This window comes from Miniopterus schreibersii, assembly GCF_964146895.1.
Source record: "Miniopterus schreibersii genome assembly, chromosome: 3".
Lineage (NCBI taxonomy): Eukaryota > Metazoa > Chordata > Mammalia > Chiroptera > Miniopteridae > Miniopterus > Miniopterus schreibersii.
This window is the reverse complement of record NC_138103.1, coordinates 7,387,592-7,405,917: the sequence shown is the minus strand read 5'-3', so window position 1 is coordinate 7,405,917 and position 18,326 is coordinate 7,387,592. Positions and strand designations below refer to the sequence as shown.

General features: G+C 52.5%; 2 protein-coding genes across 4 annotated transcripts; both read right to left on the bottom strand.

Annotated features, from left to right (window-relative positions):
- Nucleotides 1-123: 123 nt before the first annotated feature.
- Nucleotides 124-5,468, bottom strand: ALDOA (aldolase, fructose-bisphosphate A; the record flags this gene model as incomplete). 3 transcript variants are annotated; one of them, XM_081132909.1, is made up of 9 exons in its annotated part: nt 124-428; nt 514-713; nt 875-1,049; nt 1,158-1,241; nt 1,574-1,734; nt 1,861-1,915; nt 2,387-2,598; nt 2,683-2,809; nt 5,239-5,468. In XM_081132909.1, 8 exons carry the CDS (start codon nt 2,792-2,794, stop codon nt 333-335), a joined length of 1,095 nt encoding a protein of 364 aa, XP_080989035.1. In that variant the 3' UTR covers nt 124-332. The 3 variants fall into 3 exon arrangements, with proteins under 3 accessions (XP_080989035.1, XP_080989034.1, XP_080989036.1); XM_081132908.1 differs by lacking the exon at nt 5,239-5,468 and adding an exon at nt 4,126-4,394; XM_081132910.1 differs by lacking the exon at nt 5,239-5,468 and adding an exon at nt 3,004-3,144.
- A 57-nt stretch (nt 5,469-5,525) lies between these two features.
- On the bottom strand, nt 5,526-12,220 carry LOC308555090 (uncharacterized protein). The gene is made up of 6 exons (XM_081132911.1): nt 12,017-12,220; nt 11,737-11,772; nt 10,804-10,947; nt 10,398-10,553; nt 5,916-6,260; nt 5,526-5,601 (listed from the first exon to the last, which is right to left on the bottom strand). Exons 2-5 carry the CDS (start codon nt 11,740-11,742, stop codon nt 6,147-6,149), a joined length of 420 nt encoding a protein of 139 aa, XP_080989037.1. The 5' UTR covers nt 11,743-11,772; nt 12,017-12,220; the 3' UTR covers nt 5,526-5,601; nt 5,916-6,146.
- Between the last annotated feature and the right edge of the window lie 6,106 nt (nt 12,221-18,326).

Genomic DNA, 18,326 nt, shown 5'->3' with positions numbered 1-18,326 from the left:
CAGGAAAGTCCTACCCCACCCCTTCACCTTTTTCCTACCCAAGAAAGAAAAACATAAAACTGCTCTCCTGGACTCTCCCCAGGCCCGCCCCTGACCCAGACACTATAGACATGGACAAGAAACTCCCCCTTAAATAGTTGTTTATTGGCAGTGGGCTGGAAACGGCATTGGAGTTGGCACACACAGACAACACCATGCACCAATGTCACAAGGGAGGCAAGAGTGCTGGGAAAGAGCAGCCTAGAGCCCCGGATGAGGCCTCTTCTTCAAGAGTGAGTACGGGAGTGGGCAGGGCCTGGAGTGTTGATGGGGCAGCCTTAGATCACCTCTGCTTAGTAGGCATGGTTAGAGATGAAGAGGGACTGGCTGGCTGCAGCCCCAGCCTGACCGCTTGGGGTGTACTTTCCTTGGCAGGCGAGGCTGTTGGCCTGAGGGGAGAGGAGCCAGAGTAAGAAGGTCTGTTCTCAAAGTCCCATCTACCCCGGCACTGCCCACCCCCTGCTCCATCCTCACCAGTGCTCGCTTGATGTATTCCTCCTGGGCAGCCTTCAGGTTCTCCTTCTTCCCACCCCAGGCCTTCAGGGCAGAGGCCTGTAGGGCTCGGCCATAGGAGAAGGTCAGGGCCCATGGCTTTAGCAGGGGGCACTTGTTGATTGCATTGAGGTTGATGGATGCCTCCTCCTCACTCTGACCTCCAGATAGGAAGGTGATCCCTGTAAAACAAAGGGTAAAATGGGGAGAGGGGTTGTAGTCAGAGACCCAGGGAACTGTTAGAGTTCCTAGAAGCTGACCTGGAAATCAGACCAATGGGTATAAAGATTGTGGGTACAATTTGTCTACCTCCCAGAGGGCAAGATGAGAGTATGGGTCTCACCAGGGACAGCAGGGGGCACTGTGCGGCGCAGGGCAGTGACAGTTGCCATGGCAATCTCCTCATTAGAAAATTTCTGGGTACAGGCATGGCCTGGGGTGACCATATTGGGCTTCAGCAAGGTGCCTTCCAGGTAGATGTGGTGGTCACTCAGAGCCTTGTAGACAGCAGCCAGGACCTAGAGTAGGGCAGGTCCAAAGTGGGGTAGGGGGGACCGGAGTCAGCCCCAGGGCCCTTGGCCTAGCTGCCTAGCCCACCACACTGCCCAGGCAAGCAGGCAACCGACCTTTTCAGTTACATACTGACAGCGCTTCAAGTCGTGGTCCCCATCAGGGAGGATCTCAGGCTCCACAATGGGCACGATGCCATTCTGTGGGGTGAGGGACAGGGTAGCTATGAGGCCTCCTAAACTGGAGCCCTACCTATAGCTCTCCACAACCACTAGCCAAGGTCTTATCTCCATGAAGCCAGAGACTCATGGCTTCAGAGCCCTCAGCTCTGCAAGGTTGTAGCAGACAGGATCTCCTCAGATCCACCCACACAAGCCCTCCAGTGTCCTCCACGGGCTCAAGCCTGATGACTGATGAGGATCTGGAACAGCTGCCTTGGGGGAAGTAGATATCTTGGCAGATGGGTGGCAGGCTAGCCAACACTGGAACCAAATGAGGTGGGAGCCAGACTGTTGGGGGCATGCAGGCCCACCTGCTGGCAGATGCTGGCATAACGAGCCAGAACGTTGGCATTTTCCATGATGGCAAGGGCTGAGGGGGTGTGTTCCCCAATCTTCAGCACACACCGCCACTTGGCAAAGTCAGCTCCATCCTTCTTGTACTGGGCACAGCGCTCAGACAGCCCATCCAGCCCTGGGGAGGGGATGAGAAGTCAGAGCATGGCAGAGGGGGCAAGTGGCTCCCACTCACCCTGGGCACTTAGAAGGGCACCAACCCAGGTGGGTTGGTCGACAGGGCAGGAAGCCAAACAGTTCTCACCTTGGGTAGTAGTCTCGCCATTTGTTCCTGCCAGGGGCACCACGCCCTTGTCCACCTGTTGGGGTTGGACCACACTATAAGACGAGTAAGCAATTCCTACTACCCTCTTCTCCAGAGCCCTACTCTGCCCCCAACTTTACCTAATTTCAGGTGCTATCTCCTGGTCTGCAATGTTTTCACTTAGTTACAGTATCTGATCCTATGAGGCAGGATACATGAGGATATTATTTAACAGAGAGCCTGGGAACCTACTACTTCCTAACTCTGTGAGCAAAACACTTCACTGCCTTGAGGTGTTTGGGGTTTTCATCTGTACAATGATGGGTAATGCCTTGCTCTTAGAACTCTGAGGATTAAAACTGCCAAGCAGGGCCCACAGTTTCTAGCTTTCCTTACATGTGACCTGGGCTTGACTCCACCCAAGTCTCCAGGCTCCCAGCCCAATGTTACCCCCCAGCCTATTACTTTGGATTTCTTTTCCCCAGACTCATTTCAGATCTTTCATCCTGAGGCCCAGCCTCCTCACCTTGATGCCCACAACACCACCCTTGGATTTGATAACTTGGGGGAAGGGACGCCCATCATCTGTCTTCTGATAGAGCGTCTCATGGAAGAGGATGACACCCCCAATGCAGGGATTCACTCGGTCATCGGCAGTCAGCAGCAGCTGGCGGTAGAAACGCCGGTTCTCCTCGGTGTTCTCAGTGCCAATGGACTGCAGCCGCTTGGCAATGCTCCCTGGAAAGGAGTAGCACATTGTCATAAGGGGATCAGCCTGTCTCCCCAACCCTGGGCCCTCCTCCCACTGTATCCTGCCCGCACCAGTGGACTCATCTGCAGCCAGGATGCCCTTGCCCGGAGCCACAATGCGGTGAGCAATGTCAGACAGCTCCTTCTTTTGCTCCGGGGTCAGCGCTGGGTATTGGTACGGCATTGTGCCAGTCAGTTCCTGGGCAAAGGAGACAGATGGGGGAGCACCGGTTAGCTGGTCTTCCAGTGGTCTCCCAATGAGCAGAGCCACTTGCCTGGAGGTCAGGGCATAGGCTCCCTACCTCCCCTGCCCCACACCCAGATCTTGGGGCACTTCCTGACCACAGCTCTCCCCTACACCCAACTTCCCTATACTAGGCCTGCCTCCTGTACCTTTCCTAACTGTGTTTGTTGCTGGGTGTTGCCCAGCTGAGGATGGGGTTGCATACTGGCATCTGGGGTAAAGGAATAGGCCAGAGCCATGGACAGGTGGCTCATGTAGAAGCTGGACCCTTCTGGCTTGCGCCTTGCCATGGGGTCACCTTGCCTAGAAGCAAAATCGAACCGCAGTATTTTAGAATTTTGAGGTCGTGCATAAGGCAGAGGGCCCAACTGTTCCCTCATCTAAAAGGACCCAGAGAAGGGAAAGGTCTGTAATTCAAGTCACACAGCAACCCAAGGGCCAGATCTGAGATTAGAACTCAGATCTTCTGACTGCCACAGGGTGTTCCTTCCAATCCATCCAAGATCCCAGTCCCTGGGAAGGCCTCAAGGACATCCCAAGGTCAGGTTTCTCCCCCCAGGGTGGGAGAGGGCATCAGGAAAAGGGTGTTGAGAAAACGGTAGGAGGAAATCAGAAGCCTAGGAAAGGGCAGCAGAGGGAGCCCAGCCCAGGCGGAGGAAAGGGGTGAGTTTTGCCCATCTCACTGCTCATGCAGGGTAAGAGTGTGGAGGAGAGGCCAGCGCCCCACCCCTTCCCCTGAAAAACGCTCCTGTTTGCTCGCGGGGCTGCAGCTGTTCCAGGCTCAGAATCAAGGTCACCCGATAAGAAAAGACAGGGAAAGTGTTAATAGGGCAACAGGCGCTGCTAGCGGTTGCCCCTCCTCGCCAGGGGTGCCTGTCTCCCAGGGCAGGGGCCAACCACCCGCTTTCGGGAACCCTGAAGCAGAATATGAGCTGGCCCCCACCCCTCGCTGCCTCTTAGGATCCCTGCAGAGGCAAAGGGGCCATAATCCTTTGCACCAGGGGTCCCGGCAAGAAAAGGGAGGGGGAATGGCCCTTCATCACGTCCTGCTTCCTCCCCCGCCATGACTCAGCGCGCAGAGCCGCGGCATTGCGCAGGAAACCGAGGGAGCTCCAGCTGGAGAGGGCTGGGGAGCCCGGGCTGGGAGCTTGCGTGTGTGTGTGGTGGTCGTGGTGGTGGAGGAGTGGGTGCGGCGGCCTCTGACAGCCCCGCGACGGCCCCCAGGGTCCCTCCGTGGTCCCTGACCTTCGCACGTGGCGAAGAGCGCTCACCTGGCACGGGGGAGGGACGGTTTGGCGGTGCAGCGGTGGAGGGCTGTGGGCTGGCGAGTAGGCTCGGGGAGCGAACGCGGGAGTCGTCACTACTACCCAGGTTCTGCGCGCATTCCGAGAGGAACGCAGCCTATTTAGCTCCCGAGTGGGCGGCACGGGGGGGGGAGGGGAGGGAGGTGGTGCCGGGCCTTATAAGGGCACCGCTCCACCCTCCGCTGGGGTTTTTTCTTTTGCTGGGGCTGGAAGCACCCAGGCGTCCAATTGCAAGCGAGGAACTGTGGGAGCGGCCGCCCCCAAAGGTAAAGCCGGGAGGCGGCTCTTGGGCGGTGGCAAACCAGCGAGAGCACGGCCCGGCCCCCCCCCCCATCCTCCTCGGACGTGACTCGGGCCACATCCCGCGGTCCCGGCCCTCCCTCTCCCTCTCCCCCCTGCCTGGGGCGCTCTGGGGCGCCGTGACTCAGCCGGTTTGGGGCATCGAGGGGACGGGGAGGGGGTGGGGGGTGGGGGCGCGGTGCAGGAGCCGGAGAAGCCGAGCTCAGCCTCCCTCCCGGGCCCGGCCCCGCGCCAGCTTCGGGCCTGCGCAGACGCGGCGGGTGTCACATCGCCGCGGAATCCGGAGCTCGGGCGTGTGGCCGCCTCGCCCGCGGGCGGGCCTCGGGGGCTCTGGAGCAGGGGCCGCCCCTCCCTGTGCCACTCGCCCAGGAGGAAACGGCGGCGAGTGGACGCCAGAAGGCAGCCGCCTGGCAGGGGGCGAGGCGAGGAGGCAGCGGCTCCGGGCGACCTGCCGGGGCGGGTGTGCCCGCCTCGTCCCCGCCCCATCATGCCAGTCAGGCTACTGAGGCCGCCTCTGCGCCAGCCTCGCCCGAGCGCCGCCTGGGGCCGGCACCGACCCGCCTGAAGCCCCGGCCACCACGCAAAGCCGACCCACGAGGAAAGTGGTCGGCCCCCCTCGGCCCAAACAAGTCTGAGCCCCTGTAAAACTTCTCCCGGGGACCTGACATCTCACTCCAGAATAAAATCCGTCCTACACTGGTCAGCCTCAGATACATGCCGAGCCCCCCATCCTAGGTCTCCCCCCCTGCCCCACCCCAGCTCCATCCTGCCGGCGCCCACCTGCAGGAGGCCGAAGAAGCGGGCAGAGCCTGGTCAGCAGCGAGTGAGCCAGGCAGCACCGGGCTGGGTTATAAGCAGCTCCTGCCCTCCCCCAACCAATGTTCCCAACCTTCTCCAGTGACCCCTGCTCTTTTCTCCCCACAGATCCCCTGGCAGGGACCTATATTTAGGGAAACCTGAAGCTCCTGACATTCAGGCCAGCCTGGGGCCTAAAGTGAGGAAAGGGGGGCAGTGAGCTGTAGGCCTGTCCTATTTTGAGGGTGTGGGAATGGCCCCTGCCCACTTACCGGTACTTCAGAGGAAATTTCTTCCTTGGAAATCCAGACTGGTGCCCTCAAAAAATAAAAAAATCTGGACAGAGATCTGTGGAGCGAGAAGGCGAAAGGGGACTCAGATCATGTGGCCCGCCCTGCCTCCTCTGATCCCCCTCCCATGACTGGGCTCTGATGGGAGCTGCTAGGATTCTCTGGAGCCCATTTCTTTAGAGAGAGAGCAGATGCAGGTGCTACACTCACACCTCAGAATAACCAAGAGCCCACGGCCTGGGTATGCTAGGGTACCCTATATCCTGATCCTTAAGGTCCAAGTTCCTCACATAATGCTGTCTGTGGGTAGCAGTGTCCCCACCCTCCCCTTCAACGTGAGTTTGCTTGGGGAGGGGAAGAGGGCAGGTGCACCTGCCAGAGCACTAGCCCCTCTTTCTTTTGGCCCTATGAAGGGGCTGCAGTCTAGCCGGCCAATGGTTCTCTGAGTCTTGCTCTGCTGAGAGCCAAGTTCTCCACTGCTGGTTCCCAGGCCAGTGAGCCAGGCAGCCCATTTGTGGTTCCAGTGGCCTGAGGCTCCTCAGGGAAGAGGGTATGTGAGCCCCGGGGGCTGGCCGCTCCCCAAAGGGCAGGGACTCTGGGTCCTCATCGGAGCTTGATCTCAAAGCAGAGGCAGTTGAGGCTCTGGCAGTCAGGAAGTTGGCACGCACAGGCACAGTCGCAGAGTGGGCAGCAACGAGGGCATCGAGGGGCCCAACCCTAGGGGAGAGGAGAAAGGAGTGAGGGAGGTAGGCAGAGGAATGGGGACCAGAGCCTGAAGCTGTTCCCCTCTCGGGAGAAGGAAACAGTGAGGCCTGGGAAGTCCATTTGCCCAGTGGAACAGAGAGTACCATCCACTATTCCTGGGGACAAACAAATCCCTGTGCCGTTGAGAAATCAGCAAGGAGGCAATGTTCCAAACAACTGAGTTCAGGAGCTGGAAGAAATTATTCAAGGGGTTCTCTCTTTCTCCGCATTTTATAGGCAAGGAGACTGAGGACCAAAGAGCTACTGGCCCTGGTCTCACGCTAGAATTCAGGTGTCCCAGTTCAGCTCAAAGATGGTTCTATTACATTTTTGTGGCTGGTGCAATTGAGAAAGTCACACACAGGTTTTCTGTCCATGATGAAAATAACTTGTTGGTTTTGTGGATTTCTTCCCTGCCTTGAGACCAAACTGCAGAATCTCATTCACCATTTCTGAGGACCTACTCTGTGCAAGGCACAGACTATTCAGGAATTAGTTTTTTAAATCTTTCTAATTTCTTTTAAAAATGGTAATTTGTGTGCCCTGCCAGGCGCGGCTCAGTGGTTGACCATCGACCTAGGATCCAGGAGATCGAAGGTTCGATTCCCGGTCAGGGCACATGCCCGGGTTGCGGGCTGGATCCCTGGTCGGGGGTGTGCAAGAGGCAGCCAATCAAGGACAACTCTCTCATCATTGATGTTCCTCTCTCTCTTTCTCTCTCTCCCCCCCCTTCCTCTCTCTGAAATCAATATATATATATTTTTTAAATGGTAATTTGCATATTTAAAAAAGTTTTAATGTCTCAAAAAGTTATATCTCTTTTAATTATCAGAACCTTGAGTAGGGTCTCTTTACCGAAGAGGAAATGGAGGCTCATAGAGGGGAATGATTGCCTAAAGCAGGGGTGGGGAACGTCCAGCCTGCACGCCATATATGCTGCAAAATCATTTGGTCTGGCCCTGCCAAGGCAACCTCAGGCAGGACTTGAAATTCAATAAATCTAGGAACCTTTTTCATAGCTAATTTTTAAGTTGATAATTTTGTATGGCCCATGAATGATGTTATAAATATCCAAATGGCCCTTGGCAGAAAGAAGGTTCCCTATCCCTGGCCTAAAGGAATACAACTAGGGAATGCTGCTGGGACAGCCTGGCATGCCTGCTTCTAATCTTTAGATCCCGCTAGACCCCACTGCCTCCCAAGGCCAGGAATAACAGCTTCCTTCTGGGTTTGCAAAGGCAGGGACTAATCATCTCATGTCTCCATTGAGCTATCATGCTCAACTGTGTATGTTGAATGAATGCATAAACCAGAGCACATTTTCCCCTCAGTAGGCAAAGAAAGAAGAAGGCTTCTCAGTTCCCAGGGGAAACAGAAGGTCTGTCTCTTGGGGAATAGGAGCAGCATGTCCTTGGAGACAGGAAGGGAGAACAGCCTACTCCAACCCACTCCTCTCCTGTCCTGGGACAGAGATGATCTGAGACTGCTTCACGCATTAATTAGAGTCAGGCCAAGTGGCTGGGTGGGACACACCCAAGATGTGTGACAGAAAATTGGCATCTTAAGTCCTAAGGCAGAGCTAGTGACAGTCACAGTTGCACAGATCAGACACTGGCCAAGCCAGGATTAGGAGAATGACCTTTTGAACAGCTGAGGTTTCGGGGTGCGGTGTCAGATGACTGGTGAGATCAGATGTCACTAGGGGCTCCAGTGAGGGGAAGGGACCTTGTGTTTCCAGATGGAGCTGAATTGGGCTGGAGCTCCTGCCAAGAGAATTGGCTCTCAAGGAAGAGGCTAGAAGTGTCATGGTGGAAGGGAAAGAGAACAAAGTGGTTTCATTGTGTTTGATGAGGGTGTGGTTTGGGGGGTCTCTGAGGGGTCCCAGTCTAGGGATGAAGTCAACTCTGTGGGATTTTGGAGGACCACACTGTCATGCTGTGCACAATACTGGTGGCTGAGAGAGGCTCCCCCGCCCTCACTTCACAGAAGAGGGTATTAAAAGTGTTTCCTGGCTCTGTCCACTGGATCCAGTCATTAATAACTGAGTAATGGATTTCTCAACTCTCACAGGCCGCCAGGCGGATTCTGGAAGGAATCTGCTGTTTAAGTACATTAAACAAGAACTCCACAAGACTGTTAACCCTTGTGTTTCCCTAGGCTCTGCAGTTTTTCCTTTGATTTCTTTTGCTTTGATTTTGTGAAGGCCAGCCATCTTTACTGGTTAGAGCTCAGGCCCAACTTTGAATCTAGTTCAGCCCCAGGTTTGGCTGATTCATGTTTTGAGCCTCCGTTTCCTCATTTCTAAACCCACTTCTTAAGGACATTGCGAGGAGTCAGTGGAAAGAACGAAGCACGATGCCTGGTGAGTAGTGAGCACTCAGTAAAGGGAGCTGTCCTTGTCACAGCAGTAGTTCTTTACCCTGGCATAGGGCAGGATCATGTGAGAACTTGTTAAAAATTCACACACTCCAATCCAATCCTAGACTTTTCTGATATCCGCTTCTGATCACAGACAGGGCTGAAAACTAACCACTGCACTGTATCACATCGTTTCTCACACTATTATAGTTGCCTACTTATTTCTCTGTGTCCTTCCCTGGAATGTAAGCCCTGTGAGGGCTGGGGCCATGTCTGTCTTGTTTCCACTGAGCCCCCAGGGCCCAGCCCAGTGCCTCTACAATGACTCCATAAATCTTGGGTTAAGTGAATAATGCGTGAATTAGATACTTGGGAAGAGACACCTGGGTTTTTGTCCTGGCCCAGTCACTTAAGCCTCTGTAAGCTTCTTTTTTTAAACTTTACTTTATTGTTTTAATCCTCACCAGAGGATATTTTTGCCCCATTGCTTTTTTTCAGAGAGAGTGGAAGGGGGGAGAGAAACATCGATGTGAGAGAGACACATCGATTGGTTGCCTCCCACAGATGCCCCAACCAGGGCCGGGGGTCGAGTCTGCAGCCGAGGTATATGCCCTCGTGGGGAATCAAACGCGGGACCCTTCAGTCCACAGGACGACACTCTAACCACTGAGCCAAAATGGCCAGGGTTGTAAGCTTCACTTTCGACAGCTGTGAAGGAGGCGAGAGCTTTGTAATACTTGTGATTGTTACTGTTCCTAAGGAAACTGAAGGACAGAGACTTGAATGCACCAACCAGTCAGTCCAAGTTATGCATCAGCTTGGCGTTCTATTCTCACTCTTCCCTCCACGGTACAGTTACCACCTCAAGGGCAGGAGTTTTACTGTCTAAATCTCTGTGTCCAAAATAACTAGTGCCTAGGAAGGTGGTCGATTACACTGAACATCTTTAAACCCACAAATGCAAAAATGGCCTGTCCTCTTCGAGCCAGGCTGCGCCTTGAGGTCTCTAACACAATTTGCTATGCAAGGCTACTGTGGGATATTGGAAAAGTGGCTAAACTTCCCTAAGCCAACTTATTCCCCTGCCAAAGGAGGGTACAAATACTTACCTATCTACATGTGCAGGCATAGATACCTGGCCAAGGTGTGAGGAAAAGTTAAAAAGGGTAAGTAGCAGTTGTGATGATATAGTATATGTGATTATGACTCATTTTTATCAAATAATAGCAAAATACAGCAGTGATAGTACTGTAGATTAGTATATGAGGGTCATACACAACACATAGCAACCTTGGTTAGAGGCTGGTTTATAAAGCGCCTTGTATTTTCTATATGTTTCTACATGCACACTTTGTAATTAATGCTTTTTGTGATCAGAAAAAATATATACAGGTTTTTTTAAATACACAGCTCCCAGGGTTGTTGAGAAAATAATAATGGGACATAGTATTCACTCAATGAACAGGATGAGCTCTGTGAGAGGCTCTGTTTTTTCTTTTAACTACCATTTTCAGAAGTGACTGTATGCCCTACATGTTACACACGTCACTTTTCTCCACCTGACGCCGTTTTCTTTTTTCTGAGCAGGTTTTATCACTAGAAATTATTTGATGTGTTGTTTATGTTGTTTTTGGCTGTTTCTACCTGACCCAGTACCTGGAATTGTGCTGAATAATAAATGTTGAAAACAAATGAATGCATAGATAATTCCTAGATCAGGGCTCAAGGAGGTAGAGGAGTGTGAGAACTCACAGCTTCGGTGGGCTGGGGGCAGCAGGCATCCAGGTAGTGAGCTGGGCTAGGCAAAGGGAAGTCGCAGGCTTCTGCACAGGTCCAGCAACAGTCCTGGGGCCTGGATGCACCTTGCTCCTGACAGGGGAAGCTGCAATCGGTGCAGCAACCTTGGGCCTAGGAGATGGCAGGGCTCAGGGTCTGGGCCAGGTGGCAGGTAGGGATAGCCAAGCTATGGTTTTGGGGAAAGGGGCAGGAGAAGGTTCAGCAGGAGACGGCAGAGGAGGAACTCTCTGGTCACACAGAAGGGACAGATTGGGGGAATAAATAGCAAAGGAGCCTCAGAGTAAGGGCCTGCAGATGAGGGCACAGATTAACTGAGTTCCTCTTCCAGAGCCCACCCTTCAGCCCCCACGAGGCTCCTCACCAGCAGGCAATGCCTAGTCAGCAGCACTAGGCCTAGCAGCAACAAATAGATGCCCACAGCGATGAAGACGATGCCAGGGATGGGGAGCAGCAGGGAAGGACTGCTGACAGGAGCCGGGGTGGGATTCCAAGGGCTAGAGGAGGCCTGAATGAGCACAGGAGGAAGGGTGACAAGGAGGTAGGAGGGGCTGCAGGAACACAGACATACCAGGAGGGACACTGAGGTGGCTGGAAAACAGGAGCAGCCACCAGATGGTGCAGAGAGAGTCGAGAGGACTACACTCTCTTGCTCCCTCCCCAAACCTGCCTTTCCCCCGTCATTCCCATTTCAGCACCATGAAGGGTTTGTTGGTCATTCTATACTTCACCAAGACTCACTGAACTTCCTTTCAGAATGTCTCCCCAAATGGATCTATTGTCTTGGATTCTTTACCATCCCTCAGCCAACATTACTGCCCCTTAACTGTCTTCCAAGCTGCAGTTTTGCCCCTTTCCACCCCAGCTGTCCCTGTGCATTCCTTCCTTCCTTACAATCCACCAACGGCTCTCAGTGACTTAGTCCAAAGTTATCTCAGTGGCAAAGGCCCGGGCTAGCCCCACCTCCCTCCCCCTCCCTCCACTGCAGCCACACACAAATCTCAGCAGTCCCCCAATGCCCTGCCCTCTCTCTCACCCCCCGGTCTCCACCCACACGGTTCCCTCGGCCCGCAAGGCCTTTCCTCCTGGTTACTTGGCAAACCCTTCATCTCGTCCGGAAGAGTGGAAAGCGCCCTCCTGTGGGAAGTCCCCATCCCTGGCATTCTTTCTCAGAGCGCTCGTCCTGAGCTGGAGGGGTTTAGGCTGAGTAAAGGGCCCCCTCTTCAGTCCGGCCTGAAGGCGGGCAAAGTCAGGGTGCGTTTAGGGCGCTGAGGGGGTTAAGGGGCCTAGGACTCACGTCCATGGGGCAGGACAGCGCCAGTCAGTTCAGGAGCTGCAAAGGAGAGAAAGTCCCGCGCCTCAGAGGCTGAGAGGGGCCACTGGACTGGGGTGCCCGCTCCCTTCCTCCCACCTTCCGTTTGGGAAAACGGGCCCAGCCACGGCCCCGGGGCCGGACGGCGGGGATGGGGACTCGAGGGCGGCACTTCCCTCGCAGGCCCCAGCCCGAGCCGGGCCACACCCCTCTTGCTGTCCTCACACCCCACTCCCTCCCTCCCTCCCTCCGCCCCCCGCATCACCTGCACCCTCCGGCCGCGGACCGTTCCCGGATTCCGCGCCGCGCCGGGCACAACCCGCGCCGCCCCGGGCCGCACAGTCGGTAAACCTCCCGCGGCTTCCTGCTGTTGCCAGGGAGACGGAGCGCGGCTCCTACGGCGGCCGCCGAGGCCCGAAATTCCTCTCCGCGCCTCGCTTCCGCGGCCGGCTCTCCGCGGCTGCCGGCTCTTTGTTGTTTTTTAAATTGATTTGAAGGAGAAGGAGGGAGAAGGAGAGAGAGACAGTGACAGAAAGAAAAACATCGATTTGTTGTTGTTGTTCCACTTATTCATGCACTTATTGGTTGATTCTTGCATGTGCCCTGACCGGGCTCGAACCCGCAACCTTGGCGTATGGGGATAATACGGGCTACGGGCCAGGGCTACCAGATCTTTTTAGTGGCAGTCAGCTCGCGGGCTTTCCACAGTTATAGCACCGCAATGGCGGATTCCTGCCGCCAGCCTCCAGAATGGGACCCTCTTCACAGGCTGGGCCCTGAGCCGGTGGGAAGGAAGGACTGAGCCCGGGGCTGCGCCACCAACTTGCTCTGTGACTTCAAGTCACTGAGCCTCGCTGAGTCCATTTCCTCCTCTGTAAAAGGGAGAGCACCTGTCTCATAGGGACACTGTAAAAAAATCAAAGCTACTTAATTGTCTTGGAATTATTCTCAATATTTTTTCAACCTGACCCCACTCGTTTTTATTGACAGTTCCCTAATTTAAGACTTCATTCTCTGATTTCTCCCACCGTCACAGCATTGTCAAAATGATTTCCTCCCACCCACAGCAGATCTTGTTCCTTTTCTATTTTTAGACCTCCAAAGGCTCCCACAGGCTCCAAGATAAAGCCTAAGTGCTTTTGCTGACTGTCAACACCTTCCAATCTGGGTCCTGCCTATCTTTGGGTGATTCATTCCCAAACATACCCCACTGGGGCCAAGCACTGCTCTAGGTTCTGGATCTCCAGCAGAAGATAAAACAGACAGATTTCCTCCCCTTATGTTGCTTACATTACATTGGGGGGTGGTGGGGATCAGATAATATGTAAACAAGTAAGATTGTCTTGTGCCCCATCAGTTCCTTCAAGGCTCCACTATAGGATCCGTTCAAGGTTCCTGAACCAGTGCATAGGGTTTCACAGCTCCACACCTTTGCAGATGCTGTTCCCTCTGCCTAGAACAACACCCTTCCCATTTCTCTTCTACCGAACTCCTTCCTCATCCTTCAAGCCTCAGCTCAATTTTCCCTCAGGGAGGTCTTCCTGCCAACCTCAGGCAGAGGTGGCCGCTTTGGGCACCATATACCTGCCTATCACTTGACCACAAGGTATTTGAATTCTCCACCTCAGTGCCTGGCTCCCCAATTACACTGAGTAACTGGGTCTGACTCGTCTCCATATCCCAAGCCCTAGCACTTGGCCTGGCCTTGGGGGTCTCCAGTGAGTAATCACTGATTCTGTGAATGAATCGAATCCAACTGTATCCACCAATGAAGTGTTGTTATCCAGATGCCCCAGTTACTGTGGCTGCCAGGGAGCCAAGACACACAGATCTCCAGCTTTCACTCCTGACCTTTTTGTCCTACACACAGGACTGCATTCCCCCCTGAAGGCGCTGCTGCCATATGCCTGTGTGTGCCCGTGATGTACCTCATCACAGCTGCTGCCCCTGGGGATTGCCTACACCATGAAGCAGTCACAAAAATTTCCATGGTCCGTGTCCCTTGGTCCCAAATCTCCCCTCTCACCTTCAACCACACTGAGAGGTCCCGGCCACCTTGATACCACCCCCCACCCCTGTAGAAGGGGTTCAAGCTCAGAAAACAGGAGTCTTAGCTGTCCCAATGTCACCATCCCTGATTCTAAGGCAGGGTCAGATTGCCTTCTTGAGGATGTCTTCTTGTCTGTCTCTATCTTCTTTGCAGAATCCTAAGGCCCAAGTTGAGGCCAGCCCCAGGAAAGGCCCCAGGTGACAGACACATACTCCCTCCTTCTCTTCAGCTCCTGCCAACCCAGAGATGTGAGTCTTGGCAAGGCTCCTGGACACTTCTGTGGCCTGCAGTGGTCAGACTCGCTGCTGAGGGTATTCTGTTCCTACCATGGGCTCATACATTATGCAGGAGGGTGGACAGTGCCAAGCCAATAGGAGGAGTGATGTATGCACCCTACTTTGCCAGGGCTCCACTTCTTCCCACATCACACCATTTATTTGTTGGAGGCTAGAAGAAACTGACTTCACAGTAACTGGATAGCCATCAGGTCTCCCTCTACCTACCGTTCAAAGCTGGAGATGTCAGATATCATCACATGTAGTTTTGCACTGCCCCTGGGAAAGAGAGAAAAGGGGTATGTACTCCCTATCATCATGGGTGGGTGGGAGACCTGAGATGCAGAGGAAGCCAGAAGATGAAAGGAGCCTTTACGCAGGCCTGGGCTTGGCTGTGGGAAGGGAACCTGGCAGCTCTGATTTGATCTCATACTTGCAGCCCCTCCTATGGACATCAGACAATATTACCTCCCAGAGTCTAAGACGAGGTTCAGCAGCCTCCTTATTATGAAAATGAAAGCCCTGTGCTTAGGAAATTACCCTGGGGGAATAAGAAGCTGAGCTGAGCTGAGCTAGAGCAAGCATCGGTACAGGCCTCTCCACAGACTTTATTTTATTTAATCCTAACAGTAGATCTGAGTGGCAGTAACCTTTTTTTTTTTTTTCTCCCTCTTCCTTTTCATTTTATAGATGAAAAAGAATTATGACCCAGCTGAGAAGGAATTTTAGAACTGGGCAAGATCTAGATTTGAATTTTAGTGCTGCGTCTGTGCGACCTTGGGCAAGTCCATTGAGGTCACTAAGCCTCAGTCTTCCTCATCTGGAAAGTAGGGATTACAGAGAGACCGTCAGGCTTATTGTGGCGATGAAAGGAAATGTAGGCAGAGTATCTGGCCTAGAACAAGGGCTCATTAAAAAATATAACACCCACAACTCTTAATATCACATTCGGTCATCACAGCAGCTCTATGAAGAGGTACTGCTCTTACCCCATTTTGTAGATAAGAACCCCAAGGCTCAGAGGCATTAAATCACGTGCCCGAGTTCTCTTGGCTAGAGAGTGACAGAACTAGGATTTGAGCCCGGGCAGTGGGACTGTGCGTGTGGTGTACAGGACTGAGGCTCACAGAGGTCTGACACTTGACCAAGGTCACACAGTCAATGAGAGAAAAAAGGGGCCTGGACCCTTAGTGTTCTGATGCCAACTCGCCTGTTGTGCCCCTCGGCCATTCTATTGTACCGCTAAAGGGTGGGACTGGACTTCTTTGGAATAGTACCTAACCTGGGACCGGTACAATTAAAGCACTAAATAATGAATGTCCCCAGAGCGCGGCCGGGGGAATTGGACCCTTCCCTGGGTGTCATGTGGGAAATGGGCCACTTCTGCCGGCTTACTGTTTACTCATTCACAGCCTCCGACGACATCAGGCCTGCACACCCCTGCGGCCGGGGCCGCCCTGCGCCAGGGACGCAGAGGATGAACCAGCAGCATTTGGGCGACGGAGCCTGAAGTAGCAGGAAACGGTAAACTTCTGGCCGGGCTGAACTGAGTGACAGGTCTGGGGCGCAGCGTGCGGGTGTGAGACCCTCCTGGGGAGCTGGGCGAGGCGGGAAAGCGGGCCTGCGCCTGGAGAGCCTGGCCCGGCCCTGGGGCAGTGAGTGCCACCCACGCTGCCCCCTGTGGGCGCTGCCTTCAGAGGTGGCAGGGTGGGGGCGGCTGCACCCGTGCCAGAACTGGCCGGCCTTGTCCCCCTGCCCCCAGGGGGTGCTCCGACACTCCTGGACTGCCAGATAAGGGGTCTCGGTGTATGGGGTGCATACCATCTTGGGTCTTTTTAGGTGCTACACAGACCAGCAAGAAAGCACCCATGTGCGCGTGCAGGCGCACACACACAGGCGAAAGCTCTTCTTTCCAATTCTCTTTCAACACTTCTTTCCAATTCTCTTTCAACACCTCTTTCCAGGAGAAAGTCTCATTTTGCTGCCAGAAGCCCTTTAACACCTCTCTACCGGTGCTTATCTTGTCTTTTTATAAAACAAAGAGAGAGCAGGCCTCCAGCTCAGACTTTGGAGCAGGTGTTAGCATCTAGCTTGATGTTAGAACAAGTTTTTTCATCTTATTATTTTTTGTTACCTTCCATTTACAACAAGTGATAATGGTTTTCTAGTTTCTATAGTGATAAAAAGTTTCCCTTTAAAATACATGGTAAAAGCAAGTACTCCGGAACTCAGACTACTAGGTTCAAATCCCAGCTCTGCCACTTACTCCCTGTGTGACTTTGGCCAAGTCACACAACTTCTCTGTGCCTCAATTCCCTTATCTGTAAAGGGAAAGTAATAATGACATCTCCCTATTAGGTTACTGTGAGGATTACATTAGTTAATACACGTAAAGGGTGTCGACTTGTGACTGACATTAGTAAATGCTGTATAAGTGTTTATCATTAGGTCAAATGGGGAAAAAACACAACACACAGAGAACACTTCTTTGGACCAGCCGCACCATTTTTCATGTGAGGAAGCAAAGCTTCTTAAAGATAATTAAACAGCTGAGTTAGGATCTCGGTAGGTCTCTGGATTCCCAATTCATTTACCAGCCATTTCAGTCCTCTGTAATTAATGTAACCTCTTGACCTTGGTTTATGCATCTGTAGAATGGAATTAATACAGTCTCATTGGATTTTGGGATGGTGTGTAAAGGCTCAGAAAATGAGTTGGTATAATGTCTCTAATGCATTCTCAACAAGGGTAATATCGCCCCTAAGGGGGCAAAAATTGGTTCTTGGGGGGCAAAAAATCTTTTTTACATATAATGCACAGATAGACAATATATGTTATCAAAATTTCACGAGGAGTGGCAATTAGGAAACAAAATGTCTAAAAAAGGCTCCTTAGGAGAGCATTAATAAAAAAAAGTTGAGAAACCAAGGTTTTTCCCACTTGAGTTGGTACTCACAATGGTTTGTGAAGTTGGCTTAATGGGGGATTAAACTGATATAGAAAATGCCACAGTTCACTGCACATAAGGATCGTGAGAAAGTCTAGGTTCAATTCGGCATGTGTGTGCATGTGCTGAGTCAGGAAATAAAATGTATCTTTTGGGGGTTACTGTTAAAAAAGTTAAAAGCCATTGCTCTAAACAACTATTTTTCTTTTTCTCCCCTGATCCTTTACCTCTCAGACAAGACCGCACAGCCCTGGACTGTTTGAAGAAATTAATAACGAAGGAAGTAAACGTAGGAGAGTCCAGATCCCAATGCAGCTGGGGCCTGGCCTTTACCAGCTCATGGCCCAGGATTCTTCCCTTCCCTATTCCATATTCCAGGGTAAGCCCCAGTTACAGAGGAGAATGGCTGTCCCTTCGCACCAGAAGGGAAAGCGTCTCCCACTCTGCCCGCCCCTCCACATCCCTTCCTCTGCTACTCCCTCTCTTCTCTCCTCTCTTCTCCCAACTTAGAAGGCAGCAGTCATGTTGACCCTCATCTGAGTCTCAGCTCTGCCACTTACTCTGTGACCTGGGGCAAGTCATCTCACTTTCCCGAGCCTCGGTTTTTCCATCTATAAAATGGGGAGATTATCTGTAAGATTGTAATGATCTTAAGTGAGAGGATATATGTAAAGCTTATTAGTATTTCAGTACCTTGTATACTGCGGGTGCTCACAATAAGAGCAGCTAACAGGCCCAGAAGCCCGTGCAAATAGTTTATGCACACTATTTCTATTTAATCCTCGCCATGAGCCGGCAGGTTTCAAACCTCAGTTCAGTATCTTTCCACATATTTGAGCGCCATCTATAGTTCTTCCTGACAACATTGACTCCCTTCCAAAAAGCTTTCCTCATAATCCCACAGAATGACTTCTGCTTACATCATATTGGCCAGACTTCCAACTGCAAGGGAAGCTGGGAAATATAGGTTTTTTTAAAAAAAGTAGGCACCTTTTAGTCTCCAACAAAATAAGAAAGCTGTTGAGAATGGATGCTTGTTAGGCAATCAGGGGCCACATCTTATTTTAACCTTGAATTGAATTTTCAGAAGACTGTCCAGAGCGGGGGAAATGAAACTAAGGAAGCAAGGACGATGGACAGAGATCAGCTCTGAAAATGTGACTGACATATCTAAACTGTATTCAGTGATGTTTTGTCTCTTTGTATGTAACCTTTCAGACCCTATAGGAAAATGAATTTATGAGTTTTCTATATCTGCTTAACAGTATAGTGACCAATACGTTCTCTATGTGTTGTGGAATGG